At 30.1% G+C, this 18,704-nt stretch overlaps 1 protein-coding gene across 2 annotated transcripts; it reads left to right on the top strand.

The window, feature by feature from the left end:
• Window positions 1–3,366: 3,366 nt before the first annotated feature.
• On the top strand, window positions 3,367–18,434 carry LOC119662923 (multiple C2 and transmembrane domain-containing protein-like; the record flags this gene model as incomplete). 2 transcript variants are annotated; one of them, XM_038072577.1, is given in 12 exon segments in its annotated part: window positions 3,367–3,968; window positions 4,742–4,793; window positions 4,875–5,017; window positions 7,969–8,160; window positions 14,068–14,219; window positions 14,364–14,879; window positions 16,637–16,817; window positions 16,888–17,066; window positions 17,172–17,291; window positions 17,349–17,555; window positions 17,626–17,833; window positions 17,894–18,434. In XM_038072577.1, coding segments are annotated over 12 exon segments (2,633 nt in total), but the record flags the coding sequence as incomplete, so codon positions are not given.
• Window positions 18,435–18,704: the final 270 nt, after the last annotated feature.

The following is an 18,704-nucleotide window of genomic DNA, read 5'->3' as shown; positions in this document are numbered from 1 at the left end:
TCTAATGCTGAACAGAAAAAGCAACCGATTTGTTATAGGGTTTCTCACTGCGGTTCGCATTACAGTGTTAAAAAAGCATTTATCCAACAGCAAAACACATTCTGTGTCACTGTGATAGTCTCGCTACACAGATTTCGGTACTTATCAACTGCCTATCCACTTAAACCGGAATTAGGCAACATCACTCCAAAGGATATAATGGCATTTTTAATTGCTACTCGCCTATGGAACTAAAGTGGGTTTGTCACAATAATCCCCAGAGAAAACAGTGAAGTGGTGACAAGTTCCTAGTTCTTGAAAAATCTAATCTACTTTAACCGAGTCAAAAAACGTTTCTTTTACAAGTCTAGTACGACTTTTGATCAGTGAAGAAATAAAGCTGAATCTCAATTCTAAAGTCAGTAGAATTCAAGTTCAGACATTGGTAGTTACACACTTAAAAATTAATAAAAAAAAATTTAATACAGAAATATTTCTAAAAGACCACTAAAGACGGGTAGCTGGTAATATTAGAAACAGCTCTATAGCCAACTAAAAATTCAATTAATTAATAAATAACGCTTTGTTGATGTACTTCTTTGCTATTCAGAAATTCTTCTTTGCTATTCAGAAATAGTTATATCTGACTCTCTCTTTAGTTATATCTGACTTGGAATGAATTTTAATAAAAATATCCAAATGAAAATAATATACTTAATAAAATTAGATACTTTCCCTTAATAATCAAATTTGTTTAAATTAAGTGTAAAACACAATTTGTTTAAATTATGTTTTTATATTTTTGGTAAATGAATTCATTATTCCAAAGACTGTTTAAAATAATGAAACTCATAAAACGGATGTCAAAATATTTTATAAATGAGACACATTTGGAATGTCCTTTACACATCATATGTACTTTATTTTAAAACATATGTGAAATGTCTGTCTGTCAAAAGTTTTTTACTTTCGTTAAATATTAACAAAATCATTTTAGTTAAGCATTTTGTACTCAAAATCGTTTTATCATCGAAGGAGCGTAGTTAAATAGATTTATGTGGGCTGATAATCCATATCCCTTTACAAAAATATCTTTAATGATTTTTTATCATACTTAGTATCAGACACGAAAAAGTATAATAACGATTTTAAACTAGTTCGATATGATTTTATTACTATGGCACTGCGTCTCTTTGTCTGCTGTGACGTACCCAACGTAATTAATGGTCCATATTTCCACGCTATATTGACATAATCACAAAATATAATGACACCAATTTATTTAATAAAAGCGAAAGCTGGAAGCTTTTATATTAATGAAATTTGTGATGTGTCGATTTTATGATCAACGACGTAATTTTGTGTTTTCTGTTCTACACACACTTAACATTGACGATAAGGACTAAGCTTTTCATATAGGCAGCACTTGGAAGCATTGGCAATTAGCCAATGGGAAAGTCCTTTTACGTTAACTAAAATGTGAACTAACAGAATAGGATGTGCTCTGTTTTGATTTGTCTTAGTTTCAATACAAACTTTATAAAATTTAAAAAATAATTTTAAATTTAATTAAATTTTAAACTATGGTCTCTATGTGGTCAAAATATGTAGCTATTAAATGCAAACCAAATAAATTTGTCAATATTAGACTTAATATGTCAGCATTTGGGTTGCAGTATAGATTAAATCTACACTTAAGATTACGAAGTATATATGTATACTTTTATTCATAAGTTTGTTTACGAACTCATTCCATACAGAACTTATATTCGATATGAGCCCTTTTTTAAATTAAATTAACTAATAGAGTTAAATTTAAAGAGAAAACAGTTTCAGTTAACTTTCCGAATTCATATTTATCCTTCCTTTTTATCTTGAGACCGATAACTAGCCATAACAACCGATTATTAAGTTTCGCCTTCTTCAATATCATGCATCGAGTGCAGTTAGTCTCCCAACTTTCTTTCTTGTTTGAGTTTCATCATCCATTCTCACAACAAAGTCAAGCCCGCTAGCCGCTGGAAGTTAGTTCGTTAATTTGTAAAAATGTTGTGATAAAACTCGTATAGTTCGTGGTTCATTTGGGTGCAATAGTTGTCATCAACTCATAGGTGTCCAAAAATTTAACGATGAACTCTAAAAACCTCTCAGTGATGCTTCATCATCCTGCGATAGGGTTCATATTTTTGCGCCATACAGAAACATAAGTTGTATGAATGACCGATAAAGCGTAAATTTTGCCTATCGAGACTCAGCTCTATACCCCAATTGCCTATTATGTACATAATATATGACTTAATGACAATGGTCTAATCTCTAGGTTGACATGTGATTTATATTTACTAGCAAATTTAAAAAATGGTTCAATTTCAATTAATCGAGTACGCCCATTTGACGACGGATTCTATTAAAGGTAGCTTTTCTGAGCAAGGTATACTGAATGTGGCTATATAAATTAGTGCTTCAGATAAAAGCTATTAAAGTTAGAAAATGTTATACTTAATTTAAAAATTAATTAGCTTTAGATGCTAGTTTTTAAACTCTGAATCTAGACCAGACTCAAAGGATGTTTGCATACACTCATGGGAATAAAAATTTTTATTCTCAAACAAATTTCGAACAAATTTTCAAAATCTGGTTAGCGTAGATATCAAGTTAGTGTAATCATTGTTAACCTCATATAAACCTCAATTATTCGATAAGCAATATTTGCATACGACAAAGTGGGAAAATTTACTTAAAATAGCTTACTCTACTGTAATCGGTTATCAAAGTGGGACAAGGGCGAGAAGTCGATATCGTGCCAAAGATATTATATATATATGGTGGGACGTTGGGACAGCGCACTGTCCAACAAGTGGCCACACTGAAGTGAAGGATTAGTCGAAGTAGACCACGAAACGACTTGGGTCCTTTTTCGTCCTTCGATTCTCGGATGTTGTTATTGACGTAAGCTGGAGTGGCTTCCGTTCGCATTAACTACATCTTTTGTTAATGCAAGCATCTTATTTAGCTTGAGGTTTCCTCAAGTCGTCACCACCCATGGTGCCAAGACAGTCTTCTCCTACTGCCAGTGCTGGACATTGGCCCAATATATCACGCTGTCTCCTTTTCTTCAACATAGTCTGAGTGTCTTCTCAGCAAGAGTTATCTTTTTGAGGTGATACTTGAAGTTGCCATGTCCAGTAATTAGTGAGGTCAGCCAGCTTAGAGTGCTCCGCGAATAGCTAAGCACGCGAATAGCTAAGCCAAAGATATTAATATTATTTTGTATCAGAACATCTGTATACCTAAATATAACATACATGGATGTATATTATGCATATATTTTCTTTCATTTTGTTAACAAAACAAGAATCGTGTATTGATTTTGTGTTACATTTACAGGTCGAATACATTATTCCGATGACTTGCCTGGCTGCAGTGAATTGATTTATGAAAATACTAAAGATTCAAGAAACAATACACCTATTGATACGCCCCACGGTTCACCAAAGCCTACACAACGACTGATCAGACATTTAAGTAAATCTGCTTCGGAATTAAATGGGCATGAAGTGCCACGTATAGTACCAAAACGTGCAAAAAGTGCTGTTGGTTCACATCCGAATACGAGCAGCGTAAGCGGGGGAGTTGGTGTTTTGCAAAAAACTCATGGCTTCTTCAACAATCTAAAACATCGTTGGAGTCGTGCAAAAAGCAAAGATCGAGTTGGACGCAAATCTCCAAGCGATTTTTTGGAAGAGAGCACAGATTATGCTGCTGACTATAGCTCAGAGAGCAGTTCAGTAACACAGAGTCCAAGACATCGAGCTACAACCATAGGGGGATCTCCATTGGCGAAAGAATTTCGCACAACGGCCAAAATGGCACAAGTGATTCAACGTTTCGGCGGCTCTATGGAAGGTCGCATTGAGGAGCATCCAGAAAATGGCGCTACCGGTAATGAAAATTACATGACCACACAAGATCAATTGGATGCATTGCAGGTAATGAAGTTTATGAAGTATTTAATCTTTTTTCAACTAAAGTTACTTAAAATCATTTAGTGTTAATTGTTTAATAATTTAGTAATTTTTATTGTGAGTGTTAATGTGAGTAAATCGATTCAGTTTTTATAAACTGAAAAATAACTTTCCTAACATTGTATATAAATAATTTATTGTAAGTAATAAATTTTAATTTTTGAATTGTTTGCATTATTTAATGAGTACAATCTTAAAATATTTAATTTAAAATAATTTTTATTTATATTTTGGTTTTTTAATTTAATCTATATATGTCTAGTTTATATTCACAGTTCTTCAAAGCAGTATTTTGCTTATGAGTGAAATCACCAAGCACCTTAATTGCAATAATAATTTTGCAAGAACTGCTCCATTTATTTTTATTAGATATAGTTAAAGACTATCTAAATGTGGACTTTTAATATACTTTGCTAATACATATTAGTTTACTCACACTTAATGCTGCATCACATGAGAAAAGGAGAATTTAGTAACTAGTAAATTGCATGAAAACAGTAGAAAATGTGTCACTTTATCAAAAATTATTATACCAAAAGCTTAAAAAAATTTTATTAAATTTTTAAAAATTTCTAAATAAATTTAATTTTAATTAACAAATTTGGCTTTTGTTATTTTAATCGGAAATTCATCTCATCTACGATTTTTTCCTTTCCCTCTTGGCTTCTTTTTGAAATCAGGCTGACGACTTGCGTCGCAAAAAGGAAGCACAATTACGACAATATGTCTTCTTTCAGTTACGTGTTCATCTTAAGAGCGGCAATGATTTGGTGGCCATGGACAAAAACGGTACTTCACAATTCACTATTCACAAATCACATCCATAATTAATGCAATGTATTCCCTTTGAATTATTGTGTTTCACTGTAGGCTTGAGCGATCCTTATGTAAAATTCAAGGTTGGCGGTCGATTATTGCATAAATCACGTACAATACATCGTGACCTCAATCCAATTTGGGATGAAGTGTTCACCGTACCAATTGAGGATCCATTCCAGTCAATTATCGTCAAAGTAAGTACTTCGCAGTAATAAATTATTTCAAGAGGAAGTAGCGCATTTAATTAGAATAATTTATCTTCATTGCAAATGAGGTAATTATCAGGTTCTTTAACTCATGGAAACGAGATAAAAACTTTTTATATTAAATTCTTTAAGACAAAGAAAAAATCCTTTAAATTCCTATCAAGTTTAAAAGTTTGAGAAACATTTTCATGGCAAAAGTTGTTCGCAGTTTAGATTTAAATGCACCCAAGTGTATTTTACTTCATATAATTATGGATTTTATGAATTTCTTGTAATTCTTTTAATTTTTTATGTAAGACATTTTGTAAATATGTAAGTGTTTCTGTTAGTTAAAGTAGACAGAAGAAAAAAATATTGTAAATTAAAATCCTACAACTTTATTACGCAAAATGTGTCCAGATGGTATGGTATCAAAAGATCCTAGATAAAGTTTTAGTTCCTATATTGAAAAGTTTAAATAAAATATTATAATTTAATAGTATTTAAAATTTCATTCATTAACTCAATATTTAAGTATCCAATAGAAAAAAAAATGACATATAGCCAGCTAAAAAATAAACAAAAAATCATTAGGAAAGAAATACAGGTCAAGAAACAAATTTAAAGTTTAATATCCAATAGAACTTAAATGGATAACAGTAAATAGAAAAATTAAAATAAATTTTATATAAATTAAAGCAAATCCAAGCTATTTTTTTCATTACGATATATGCCATTATACCGTAGTTTTTCAAGAACTGGTTTAAAGTTTAAAATTCTTAAATAGTATATAATTATATAGTATATAATAGTATATAATATGGCGATTCATATTTCTACGCGTTCCGATTAAACCACGGATTTAAATAAAGTCACCTAATCCAAGCTATTCTCTTCACTACGATATATAGTATTATACCGTATTTTTTCAAGAACTGAGGTTTAAAGTTTAAAATTCTTAAATAGTATATAATTATATAGTATATAATATGGCATGATTCATATATCTACGGCGTCCCGATTAAACAACGGATTGAAATAAAGTCGCCTAATCCAAGCTATTTTGTTCACTACGATATATGCCATTATACCGTAGTTTTTCAAGAACTGAGATTTAAAGTTTAAAATTCTTAAATAGTATATAATTATATAGTATATAATAGTATATAATATGGCATGATTCATATATCTACGGCGTCCCGATTAAACAACGGATTTAAATAAAGCCGCCTAATCCAAGCTATTTTTTTCACTACGATATATACCATTATACCGTAGTTTTTCAAGAACTGAGGTTAAATTTAAAATTCTTAAATAGTATATAATTATATAGTATATAATAGTATATAATATGACATATCTACGGCGTCCCGATTCAACAACGGCTTTAAATAGAGTCGTCTATTTCAAGCTATTTTTTCACTACAATATATCCCATTATACCGTAGTTAGATGGTGTCTGTAATTATTAAAAAGTTAACAATTTTAAAATTCGATGTCTCGAATTTATGCTATATAAGCATAGAGCCAAGTTGAAAAATCCATTATTTAATTGGGACGGTCTAGAAATCGAAATTTAACTACGTAAACCCTATGATTTGATTAATATATGTTACTATGACAACGGATTTAAGTTAGGTTACCTTTTCTGGATAAGTTTTTTTCACTACGTTATATGTGAATACTCCTAAGTTTTAAGAATATCAAGCTTTAATGTTCGAAATATTTACCAGTAAATAGCACTTCTAGTTCATGTTACCACTTGTTTTCATTATCAATGTAAAAATTGCATGTATTAGTGGGCATAAAATAGTGTTAGTAGTTTGTATTAGTGTAATCTTTACCAAAAGTTTAGAATTTTAAATCTTGATGTATTGAGAATTAAGCTGTATTGATATATAACGTAATGGAAAAAGTTGATCAAAATAGATGAAGCTACTATTTCCGTTGTAATGAAAGTCGTACATGCCATGAAAGTCGGAATCGTACCATTAAAATGTTTTTAAGCAGACAATAAATTTGTGTGTGGTGATGGTCCTTAACGACATATTGGTACCTAAGCAATATAAATTTCCCAATAATTAATAGTCTTACCATAAATACTAGCTCATACACTCATCGAAAGTTAGAACTATGCTTATACTCATTTATTTTACCATAAAACAGTAATTTGATTAATTTACTATAAGTAAAAATAAACGCATTCCGTAGCATTGAACTATTAATATTCATATAATTGCGATTTTTTACTAGGAATATATTAAATGTTTAAATTTTAATGGTGTTTTCGATTGGTAAATATGCATTCAATATAAATTTACTATCGATCTATCAAATTTTGTTGCCCAATCGAACATTTTTGGAGCAATCCAACCCAATATTTTTGGCAGAATTGCTGGATATTTATATATTTCATAAATACTTATATTGAATCAAATCACAGTTTAAATGTGAAATCATATATATACATATATATAGTGTTATATATACATTTCGCTCGAGATTTAACAATCGAAAAATGCAATAAAAGTGCATTAAAAATGCATCTCGATTGAAAAAATTACCCCATATTTACTTATCGAAAACGCCATAAATGTACTATATTTCTTTAAATATAATATAATAGTAACTTTTCAAGACAAATGACCTTTGTGATTTTTAGCTCTCATTAATTTATTCTTTATAATTTTTAGTAAAAGTTTTATATGTCAAAAATAGTAAATTTTAATAGAGAAAAGCCAGTACTACTATTGGCATTATTTCAACTTTCAACATAATAAATACCATTCTCACACTTCATAAAAAATATTTAAAATCCTAAATCTACTCCTCATAATCTACTCATAATCTACCTCTCCACAAAGAAAAAGTTCACCATACCTAATCAAGTGAAACAAATTTCTAAGAAATGACCTTCATTCATTCACAAACACAATATTCTTTTATCTAACCAACAACAGGTCTTCGACTATGATTGGGGACTGCAGGATGACTTCATGGGTTCAGCCAAATTGGACTTAACACAATTAGAATTAGGCAAAGCGGAAGACATCAACTTACGTTTGTTTGACGAAAACCATCCTGAACGTCAGTTGGGTGAGATTCTATTGAATTTGACACTGTGGCCACGTAGTCAGGAAGACAAGGAAATTGTAAGTTTGATTGAGTTTAAGTTACCAACACTGTTCCCATTACATATTTAATTCTTATTTATTTTGTGTGTTGTATTTAACTCAGAGATATAGTATGGAAAATATTACTCGTCCTGGCAAAGGACTTTTGTTACTTTCGATTTTTATCTCTCCGTATTAAATATAGTTTTTTGTTCCAAGTTTGTTTTTTTTCTGTTTTTAACAATAACTTTTATATATTATTTTTTATATATTTTTTACTTCATTGACATTGAATATTTTATTTTCTTATTTATCTCAATGGAAATAATTTTGCATTTTAAAATAAAAAAAATTATCACTCTCATGGGTTGCAGAATTGCAAGTAAAAAGTAGAAATGTAATTTCCTTTTGGCGATTTTACATAAATAAATATATAATGAAGTAAACGGAAGAAATATTTTTCTTTCAAGAGCGTTTTTTATTTGACATCATTTAAAATTTAATAATAAAAATATATTTTTGTTCTAAAATAAAAATAAATATTTGAAAAAGGTCAATATTTAATCCAACTTTCTTTAAAATATTCCGGACCTGTCATGACTTGTTTATATGCCATATATAAAATTATGTTTAATTTCATATTGGATATTTCTTATAAATGCTATAAATGCTAGAGTCGTCATATCTGTTTAATCTAATAACTGTTTAGTTTTTTGTGAATATGAAAACGAATACATATATTCGTTTATATTTTATTATATTAAATATGTAAATAATAAATGAATAAATATTCTAATATTAATTTTCATTACATTGTATATTCTGGAATTGCTGTCATCTATCGTTAATCCATTTTTTCAATAACTTCTGACTTATGTGAATCAAATCCCTAACAAAGATCAAAGATTTGGTTATTCTAGTTATTCTAAACCAATTAGGCTATATAAGTCAGTGTATCTTTCTTCTCTCATTTTTCTTTTTAAGAATAGGTAAAGTCTCATTTTATTGTTTATCTTCTTTTAAACAACAGTTTAACGCCTTATATTAGGTACACTTCTTGACTGAATCTGTCCTTAGATTACTGTGTAGATTACCATTTTTGGCACTATTCAGTAATCTCCTCATCTTCTACGTAATTTACTATTGCTTGTTCGTACTGTTAGCTAATTTTCCGAAGATTGCGATCTATATGGCAATCTTGATTTTATCACTATTTTCTAGGCTTACACTTAATGTTCTTTATGTTTAAGCTAATATTGAGCAATTGACTTGGTGTGAGTATTGTTCTTAATATTGTCTTATATTATATATACATAAGTGGTTTATACTCAAGATCCAAGTATTATATATGAATTTCCAATCACAACCGTTTTCGATTTGACATCTACCTATATCACACATTTATCTCTCACTTCTACTGTGATACTTCAACCGAAGTAACTTTCATCGGCTTAGTTCTTGTGACTTCTCTATCAAATATATATTTATAATAATAAAAAAAATATTTGATAAATTTACAGTAATTGTTAAGTAAATTGTAAAACGCTCATTCGATTTGAAAGGTATTAATAAGAAGAAGATGGACTCATAAATAGAAAGGCAACAGTAATAGGTATTAGGAATTTTAAAATTTCTAGTATTTTGTTGATGATCGTAAAAAGATATTGTGTGGGGGAATGAAAACCCTTAAATTAAAAAAGATTATTCATTGCGATCTTTCTATACCTAGTTTTTGAAAAGGTGTTCTCTTTTTATGACATTCTAATTTAAATATACATTGCATTAGTATTCTTTACGAAATACTGGGAATCAAAAATAAGTCTAAAAACAAAAAGAAAATTCATTTAAATTGTGTTACTGGTACATCAATTTTTTCAGTGGTATCATAAAGAATTTTTATTCCAACTTAAGTGAGCTGTGGTGCTCAAGGCTGCTACTCCGACCTAAGTATCATTTAACCTTTGTATATTAAGAATCTTTTAATACCAAATTTAAATTTGAATTCTTTAAATATAATTTTTCTTTTTTAGAAAAATGGTTGAAAGATTTTTCTCGAAATACCTAATAATCTGTAACTTTATCTTGCAAATATTTTCATGCACCATTTTTCTATATGCTGCGTCGATTAAAGTAACCTATCTATTATTATTATTGAGCAAGGGATCGTGCACTGCGACCTAAAAGATCTATTGTGCCCCAACCTATCTATTATTTATTTCTTAAAGTCTATTAGCAGTAATAAAAAATTGTGTACATTTGTTGAAAAATGGATGAACAAATTTGATTTAAAAGCTAATTACAGAAAAAAGGTTTCTTGGATATATATTTTTAATTCTAACTAATAAGATTCATATTTTGATATATTAAAATCCTCATTGGGTTTTAATCCAAAGTAAACCTACCCACTTTCATTTAAAACCGTTGCTTTATTCTACGAAAGAATTACCTTCCAAAATTAAAACATCTAGTACATCAATCTACTATGACAGACAAAAATAAGTACCAGTTTAGAAGGAATATAAACTATAAAATAATTTAAACGTAAATGTAATATTATTATGAATTATGAATATACATAATATATAGAGTTCTAGTAACCCTATTTTTTTTATTTTTATTTAGAAGCATTTAAAATTATGTTTGTGTTATGTAGGATTCTGTGCCGTCCAACAGCCACAAAACAAATAACCCTGAAAACTTTTTAGAATATCTAATCTCTGCGGTGAGAACTTTTTCGTCTATTTACTCGTATGTTATCCTTATAAACATTCCTATGAACATTGTTTGCAATCCATTTCACATATTTTACACAGAAAAACTAATAAATTGCATTTACTTTGTTCCACGTGTACAAAATGTGATTACTGAGGCAACTTTTTATATTAAACTTTATAATTTTGTAGGAAAAATGTGTACCTACATATGCAGTAAACAAAAAGTAACTTTAAATTAGTTATTATGATATATATTAAAAATTATTTAAGTTTATTATTTTATTATACTTTCTGTGATGTGATCCATGTATTATATTTGACGCAACAGGCGTGACAAAAACTTTTGGGTTTAATATATAAAAATATCTTGAACAGGATTTGACTTTGTTTATCAACAAATTTTCCATAAACTCTAATAAAAAAAACTTTTAAGTTCTTTTTAAGATGTTTGCATGTTTCTTAAATAACGATTTCACAATAGCTTTAATATAGGACGTTTCCATTTCCTCATTTGTTGCTTTATTGAAGCTAAATATTTTTCTCCAGAACATTTTGTTTATGTTTAATAGCCGGTACTTCGTGACAAATATTAGAAATATGCTGGGTGATAGAGTAGTTGGGTGTAATATTTGTGCAATTTAACCATAGTTGTCATTCATTTGTAACTTAACATTTGGAATTTTTCCAATTGTTTATCTTTTTTTAAAATGATTATTGAATGTAGGAACTATACCTTGGGTATCTCAAAATATCGAGACCCTATACTCCACTAGGTAAGAAGAACAGCAGTAAGAAAGTAAGTAACCTCAAAATATCACAACATCTACAATCAACAATTGTCTTTCTAGTGTTGCTTGTTGTGACATTGAAAAATGATCTGATATGCGTTGAACTCGATTTGTTTTGATTGTAAAGCATTCCTAAGCCATATTTCGCATCTATGATTACACATTTCATAAAGAAAAATATGACACAACCTCTACAATCAATAATTGTCTTCTTAGTGGTGCTTGTTGTGATCTTGAAAAATGACCTGATATGCGTTGAAATCGATTTATTTCGATTGTGAAGCATTCCTAAGCCATATTTCGCATCTATGATTACACATTTCATAAAGAAAAAATTTATTTTTTAGCCAAGATTTAAAGCTTTTCTATGTTACTTCAATTATTTAGTAGGAACATGTACTTGCTTAAATAACTTTAAGAAGAGGATTTTTAACAATTTTATGTAGCCGTCATACTTACCCACGCTTTGTCTATTAGATAATTTAGCAGACTCAATGGATCTTTTTAACTAAGACAAATCTGATTTAAATACAATATATTTCAAAATAATTTCAACGGCATAATGTCTAAAACTCAATAAAGAAAACTCAATTATTTAAATGTTTATAACTTAGCATTCTTATTTCTTAAGTACAATGTACTAATTAAGACTAAACATATTTTTAGTACTGATGTTATGATAGTGAAGATAATCAAGATTAGGAATTTTCTGTTTCAGTGAGTGAAATGTCACGAAATTTCTCAGATCTTACATATGCTTTCTTTATTCTACCCGTTGTACTTTTTAAGACATTAAAAAGTAACACTGATCTATAAACTATTACCATTATTTTTTGGGGTGCCATACTAATTTTTGACAAACACTTCGAATATTTTTTCCGTCCACTGTGAGTTTAAAATTGACAAATACCGTTCAGTGAGAAATTGTAGCATCTAAAGTTCCTAATATATTTATAATTGTATTTTAAACTACTAATGACCGGTATTGCCAGAAGTTTAGTAACTTCTGTATATAATTCACAAAACCCATTTTTATAATCAAAAACTCTGTGTGCAATTAAACTTCCCATAAGATTACTAAATTATTGTAATTTAGACTTCCTTTCGAAAGTGTAAAGTATTTAAAACGACCTTTAGTTTAACTATTTCTATTATTCACACAGAATGAATCAACACATTTTACTTTAAACACTTAAAATAAAATTAAACTAATAATAAAAAAAGAATTAACAAATTGAACTTTGTTTAAAATCGGTAGTGTCTGTCATACATTACGTCCCCTTGGACTTTGTCGAATCACCACCGGTGGTTAATAGCATCATTAAGCTTATAAGCATTTCTTTTCTAGCCCCTCACAAACGTTCACTTCCATATGGGATTGTTGCATTAATGCATTAATGAGACACTTAAGTATGAAATTGCATTAAAAACTAACAACAAAAAGTCATAATAAAATTTTAGTTCAGTAGACACAATGACATATCATTGTAAAGATACGAATATATGCGGGTATACGAGATCCACTAGAGAAACAATTGTTGAGCGCCATTTGGCGGCTTATTTATATGCGGAGAGGGCGAACTCAGCGTAATAATTTCTAACAAAAGCAACAATTGTAAAAACCCAACTACAATAACAACAACAAAGTAATTACACACTACAACAAATGTGCACTTTCATTGTTTACAATAACAATAGCAACAAAGTAAAGCAAAGCTTTGAAGTTAAATCCATACCGCTACACTCAGTGTGTTTAGACTATCAGTTAAATGAGTTATATATATTCTAAAATATTTTTCGACAACACTGATAATTTACCATGCGTACACATAATCGGTTGATGTAGGTTATCACTGAGGTCTTCTCGACTCATAGCAGTGACTCATGTTTATTATTACTAAATTTGTTTAAAACAACAAACTGTTTCTACATATAAAACATTGTTGTTGTTATTTTTGTTGTTGTTTAACTTTAAGTTCGGTCTAAAGGTTTTTTTGTAATTATTGACTTAGTTATTCAGTTTATCGGTTGAATTCGCAACGGTTGGTTCAGAAAATATGAGCACTCATTGCTTTAGTTAATTTCAAACACCGTAGGAATTTCCGATCTAATTGCAAAGTCATGTTTACCGGGTTAAGTGGGAGTAAAGGCAGTAACTTCAACTGTCCGTACACCAGAAAAATGTTGCTGAAACGTTTGCGCGCTAAGCATTCCAAAATACAACAACAACTCGAAACAAAAATTGACGAAATCGCAGAGGTCGGTTTGTGGTGTTGTCAATAAAAATTATAGTAAACCTTGACGCATTCAGTTCAGCAATGCCAGTTCGGTTGACCTTGTCACTGGATATGACGATTTTGTTGCAATTAATATTTGTGCAACAAGAGCCCAGCAATTTGTTGTTGTTCGTTGTTTGTGTAAAATTTCTATTGTTTTGATTGCAGCACTTTCAACGCAATTCCAAATTGGCAGAGTCATCGAAACGGCTGAAATCACAGATTTGGAGTTCAGTGGTCACGATTTTGTTGGTCAAAGCGAAAGACTTGCCATTGGCGGAAGATGGAAGCAAGCTTAATGATACGCACATTAAATTTAGGTAATTAAATAAATAAAATGTTTGTTAATAAATTAAATTTAATTAAATTATAATTAATTAAATTAAAATTAATTTAAATAAAATAATTTAATTCTCAAATTAAAATTATTTAAATTTTTACGAAAACACTTAATTTTTGCACAGACTCGGTAACGAGAAATACAAAAGTAAGTCTTCCTGGACGGAACGTTGGCTTGAACAATTTGACTTGCATCTCTTCGATGAAGATCAAAGTTTAGAAATTTCTTTATGGAATCGGAATACACTTTATGGTAAGGCAAATGTTGATCTCAGTGTATTTGAACGCGAGAATACACATGGCATTTGGAAGCCATTCGAAGACTGCCCTGGTGAGGTTTTCCTAATGTTAACTATAAGCGGCACAACTGCTCTGGAAACAATAAGTGACTTGAAAGCATTCAAGGAAGATCCACGAGAGGCTAAATTGTTGTTCGATCGATATCGTTGGCATCGCTGTTTACAAAATTTACGCGATGTTGGACATTTGACAGTGAAAGTTTTCGGCGCCACGGGCTTAGCAGCAGCCGACATTGGCGGCAAGTCAGATCCATTTTGTGTGTTAGAATTGGGCAATGCACGATTGCAAACACAAACAGAATATAAAACACTGACACCAACATGGAACAAAATCTTTACATTGTAAGTTTTTTAAATAACCTATTTGTAATATTATCAGAGATAAAAAGAAACAAGTAGTTAGAAAGAACTAACCAGAAACATATTGTTTCTAAGAAGAAAATGGGATTAAACCAGAGTACTGTATATAGTTCCTTTACAAAAATATTTCTCTGTAAACAACTGAGAGGTCTTGTAGAGTAATGTAGAATTCTTCTACGAATGATAATCTTTTAAAGCGATGTTCACATTGATAAATTTAACGCGTTTTAACTAACAAAACTAATTCCTAAACGCCTTTTAAAATAATGTAAATGTAACTGAAAATAAATTTTTTTATTGTGTAAAACGATGTCACATATTTGTTACCAAGACCATATGATTTTGGACCATTATTGAAACTCAAGTGGGTTTTCGCGTACAAGGCCACCATTCCAACCTATCACGAATGTTCTCTAAGCAGTAAAAACCATGGATACTGCTTCTAATATAAGTGTTTCTGTTAAGTTTCACCGTTAGTCATGATGTATTAATTGTCGATTTAACCCAAACTATTCAAAAATCTTATCAAAAATATGAAAATTTGAAAGCATTTATTTAAACACAGTAAGCCATTCTTAATAACTAGCATAAAAGTTAACCTGCTTTTAGCCCATAGGTGACACTAAGTATATTGATTTCTTTTAAGTAGAAATAAGAAAGATGACATCTTAATCCTTTATTGTAAAATTAAATTCATGATAATATCCAATTTGCTACTTTCAAAGCCTTAATTTAAATACACTCCTTGACCACTATAGCAAAAAATTACTCTTTTGACGTCATTGAACGTTTTTCAATAGATGTGTTTTAAATAATACCTAAGGAAAATGACATATTAATTCTTTATAGTAAAATCAAATACATGGTAATATGCAATTTATCAGTTCATTTAAACATACTAAGACATCCTAGAACAATAGTACGAAAACTCCGCTGTTTTTAGTCAATAAAAACTACTTAATATAAAGCTTTATTTTAAATGGACGCATAAGGAATATCTTCTAAAGTAATGTTATATAGTAATACTTAGCAGTATCACCCATTACAGTTATATTTTTCAATTTGATGGCACTGAGAAAAAATGAATTCCCAAAAAGTCTAGACTAAAGTTTCTCCATAGAGAACAGCTTATTTTAACACGGACGAGTTAAGATTATTATGTAGTACATATAGTATATAACTATGACATATAATTTAGCGGCTTGAATTTCCAATATGTGAGGGGTTCTGTGACTGATAATAGTCACAGGTATTAATTAGTCTGTACACATTAGTATATGGTACAAATAAAACAATATCCCAATCTTGTTGGGTATACATCTACAATAAGATACAAACGATATATATACATTAAATTATTTTAGCTAATTTAAAATTTAACATATGGAACCACTAAGACGTATTTCTTACCATTAAAAATGCGTATCTACCTATCCATTTACCAGTTTTTTATTTATTATATTTAACTAAAATAGCAAAAAATGTTAAATTATTTGTTTATTGCAATTATTTAATTAAATTGTCGGATTTGTCAATTTCTTAATTTGCTTCAAGTATTCGACAATTGGTTGAAAGGCGTTTTCAATATAGAAAAGTATTGTATGTAAAGTAAGCGAAATTTCGATTACGTATTTACGTATGGACTCGATTACGTATTTTGTTATCTTTTTATCCAAATCGTGCGTAATATTAAATTTTCACTCCGAATTTAATTTATAACTGATACTTTTGTGTAACAGCAACGTCAAAGACATAACGCAAGTGCTCGAAATCACTGTCTATGACGAAGATCGTGATCACCGCGTAGAGTTCCTAGGAAAACTGGTCATACCGCTGTTACGCATCAAAAGCGGTGCTAAACGTTGGTACACACTTAAGGATAAAAATTTATGTGTGCGCGCCAAAGGCCTTTCCCCGCAGGTGAGCTGCACATATTTTTGAGTTACAAAACGAAGTTAATTGCCTAAAATTGGTTTTATTTGATTTACAGATTTTACTTGAAATGACGGTTGTCTGGAATGAGGTGCGTGCAATCTGTCGTGTCCTACAACCGAAAGAGGAGAAACTAATTCAGCAGGAAGCAAAATTCAAACGACAACTATTTCTGCGGAACGTCAACAGACTTAAAGTGATAATTATGGACATATTGGATGCAGCGCGATATGTGCAGTAAGTGTTACCGGCTTGTGTTACAGATAAACTCACAAATTGTGTTCATAAATTACAAAAAAAAAAAAACCCCATTCACATTTGGTTTATTTTTGTACTTCACAGAAGTTGCTTTGAATGGGAGTCACCGCTGCGTTCCATCATTGCATTTGTCTTGTGGATACTCGCTTGTGTTTACGGAAACCTAGAAACTGTGCCATTTGTGCTGTTGTTATTAATTTTAAAGTTAGTTTTTTTAAAATTAATTTTCTTTCGCATCTGACTTTTTTCAAAATTTCATAGAAAATGGCTCATACGTCTTATAACTGGAAGTGCAGCTGACTCCACAGCCGGTCACTATGACTACGATTACGATGAAGATGACGACGACGACAAAGAAAAAGAAGAGAAGAAATCCATAAAGGAACGTTTACAAGCGATACAAGAAGTGTCGCAGACTGTACAAAATACCATTGGTTACTTGGCATCTTTAGGAGAGAGTACCAAAAAGTGAGTACCAATTTAGAGAAACTATGTCTTCCATATTATATAATTTTTTTTTTTGTTAATTTTTTTACAGCACATTTAATTTTTCCGTCCCTGAATTGACCTGGTTAGCAGTGGTGCTCTTAATTGGTGCCATAGTAGTATTACATTATATACCAATGCGTCTTATATTGCTCTTTTGGGGCATTATGAAGTTTTCCAGGCGCATATTGCGTCCAAATACAATACCAAATAATGAATTGTTAGACTTTCTTTCACGTGTACCAGACGACGAGGAAATTGTAAGTAACTTATCAATACCATTTGAGCTTTTAAATCTTAAACTGTTAAAATATCCATAGAATCAATATCGTGAACTACCACCATCAGCGCCCACCGATCAGACACGTAGCAATCCCAAAAAGAAAGTCAAAGCTTCATAGTCCATTGCCAGTGTGGATGTTAGTGGTGCTCTACAAGAGTTCTCGAACCCAACAACCAGCAGCAGTAGCGCTATTGCGGCTGTGAACGCAGCAGCTGTCCTGCCGCAACAAGTCGTTAATATCTCCACACATTCTATGAGGAATGTGTCTTCAATGTTCAAGGCGAGCAAGGAAAATCTCAAATCGGCGGCGAAGAAGAAATTTAGTAAGGCGTACAACAGAAGCCTCAAGAAACTAAACTAAATATAACGGAACGCAATTAAACTAGTTAAATTATTTTACAATCAATCAATTCTCAACTCAATTATGCACCTTAAACGGCTCACTTTTAAAGTTACTTCAATGAATTAAAGTTAAAATAAATTATTTTAGGCTAAATTTAGTACTCAAAGCTACAAACTATTTACACTCAATTTTTATGAAAGTCCACTTTTGCTGTATATACACAAAATATTTTTTTAAGTCGTTTTGAACCTCATTAATTATAACAAAATATAGATATTGTAAAATTTATTTATTTAATAAATTCGTGTATTTGTGATATTTTCAAAGAATTACCATATATTTATACAAAAAAAATATTGAAAATTAATTATTTGAAGCTTAATTCGAACTCAATTGCATCTAAATTAAGTTTGAAAATTTACTTTTGCCTTTTCGATTTTAATTGTTGCCTCCTCTTACTTAATTCAATTAATTCAATTAATTACTTAATTAATATAGAATATTT

This window comes from Teleopsis dalmanni, unplaced genomic scaffold (assembly GCF_002237135.1).
Source record: "Teleopsis dalmanni isolate 2A unplaced genomic scaffold, ASM223713v2 unscaffolded_contig_0012, whole genome shotgun sequence".
Lineage (NCBI taxonomy): Eukaryota > Metazoa > Arthropoda > Insecta > Diptera > Diopsidae > Teleopsis > Teleopsis dalmanni.
This window is presented reverse-complemented; position numbering and strand designations above follow the sequence as displayed.